At 62.7% G+C, this 781-nt stretch overlaps 1 protein-coding gene across 1 annotated transcript in view; it reads left to right on the forward strand.

The window, feature by feature from the left end:
* ETH_00042005 (uncharacterized protein) overlaps positions 1 to 763 on the forward strand; it is a gene marked incomplete at both ends in the record, with an annotated part of 2,250 nt that extends 1,487 nt beyond the window's left edge. Inside the window, one exon of the mRNA XM_013373781.1 lies at positions 1 to 763. Coding sequence (XP_013229235.1) covers positions 1 to 763 — 763 coding nt within the window.
* Between the last annotated feature and the right edge of the window lie 18 nt (positions 764 to 781).

The raw sequence follows: 781 nt of genomic DNA on the forward strand, positions 1-781 counted from the left end.
GTCCCTGGGGATGTACTTGGAGGCCCTTTACCTGCCTGCTGTGGGGCTTCCTGTGTCTTCTGTTTGTTTTGCTGCTGCTGGGTCTTTTTCGCCGTGGGTGTCGCTGCAGCCGGAGGAGCAGCAGCCAACTCCTGCTGCAGCAGCAGAGCTGCTGCGGCGGGGGCGGGAGAACTATTCGCTGATTCAGCGGATCTCTGTGGAGCATTTCCGGGGATCGGATCCCGAAGCTGGGATCGTCGATCCCGGGGAGCAGCAGCAGCAGTACCCGGGGGCCTCGGGGCTGCTGCACGTGCTGCTGCCGCGGGCGGACGCGGCGCTGGTGCAGCTGCTGCAGTACGACGCAGCAGCAGCAGCAGCAGCAGGAGCAGCAGCAGCAGCAGTGGGTCCCACGCTGCTGGTCTCGAACTCCGTGCCCTTTATTCCTGGACTCCAAGTGGGCCTCGACTCTGTCTCCTTTTATGTGGGAATTAATTTGCCGCTGCAGCAAACCGATTTGCTGCTGCTGTCGGCGCTGCAGCGGGACTGCAGCGAGAGGCAGCAGGTGTACATACAGCTCAGGGCCTCGGTGGTCTCCGCCCGCAGCATGCTGCTGCAGCTCAGCCACCGCCCTTTTGCTTTTGCGCCTTTTCCCGTCAAGTGCAGCATCAGCAGCAGCAGCAGCAGCAGCAAGTGGCCCCCAGACACCCCGCCCAGCTTCAAACAGGAGAGAGACAAGTACCTCCTCGAAGCTGCCACGCTCGTCATGGAAGGCGGCTACTCCTGATGCTGCTGCTGCTGCTGC

The sequence above is a fragment of the Eimeria tenella genome, genomic scaffold (genome assembly GCF_000499545.2).
Source record: "Eimeria tenella Houghton genomic scaffold, Eth_scaff1728, whole genome shotgun sequence".
Lineage (NCBI taxonomy): Eukaryota > Apicomplexa > Conoidasida > Eucoccidiorida > Eimeriidae > Eimeria > Eimeria tenella.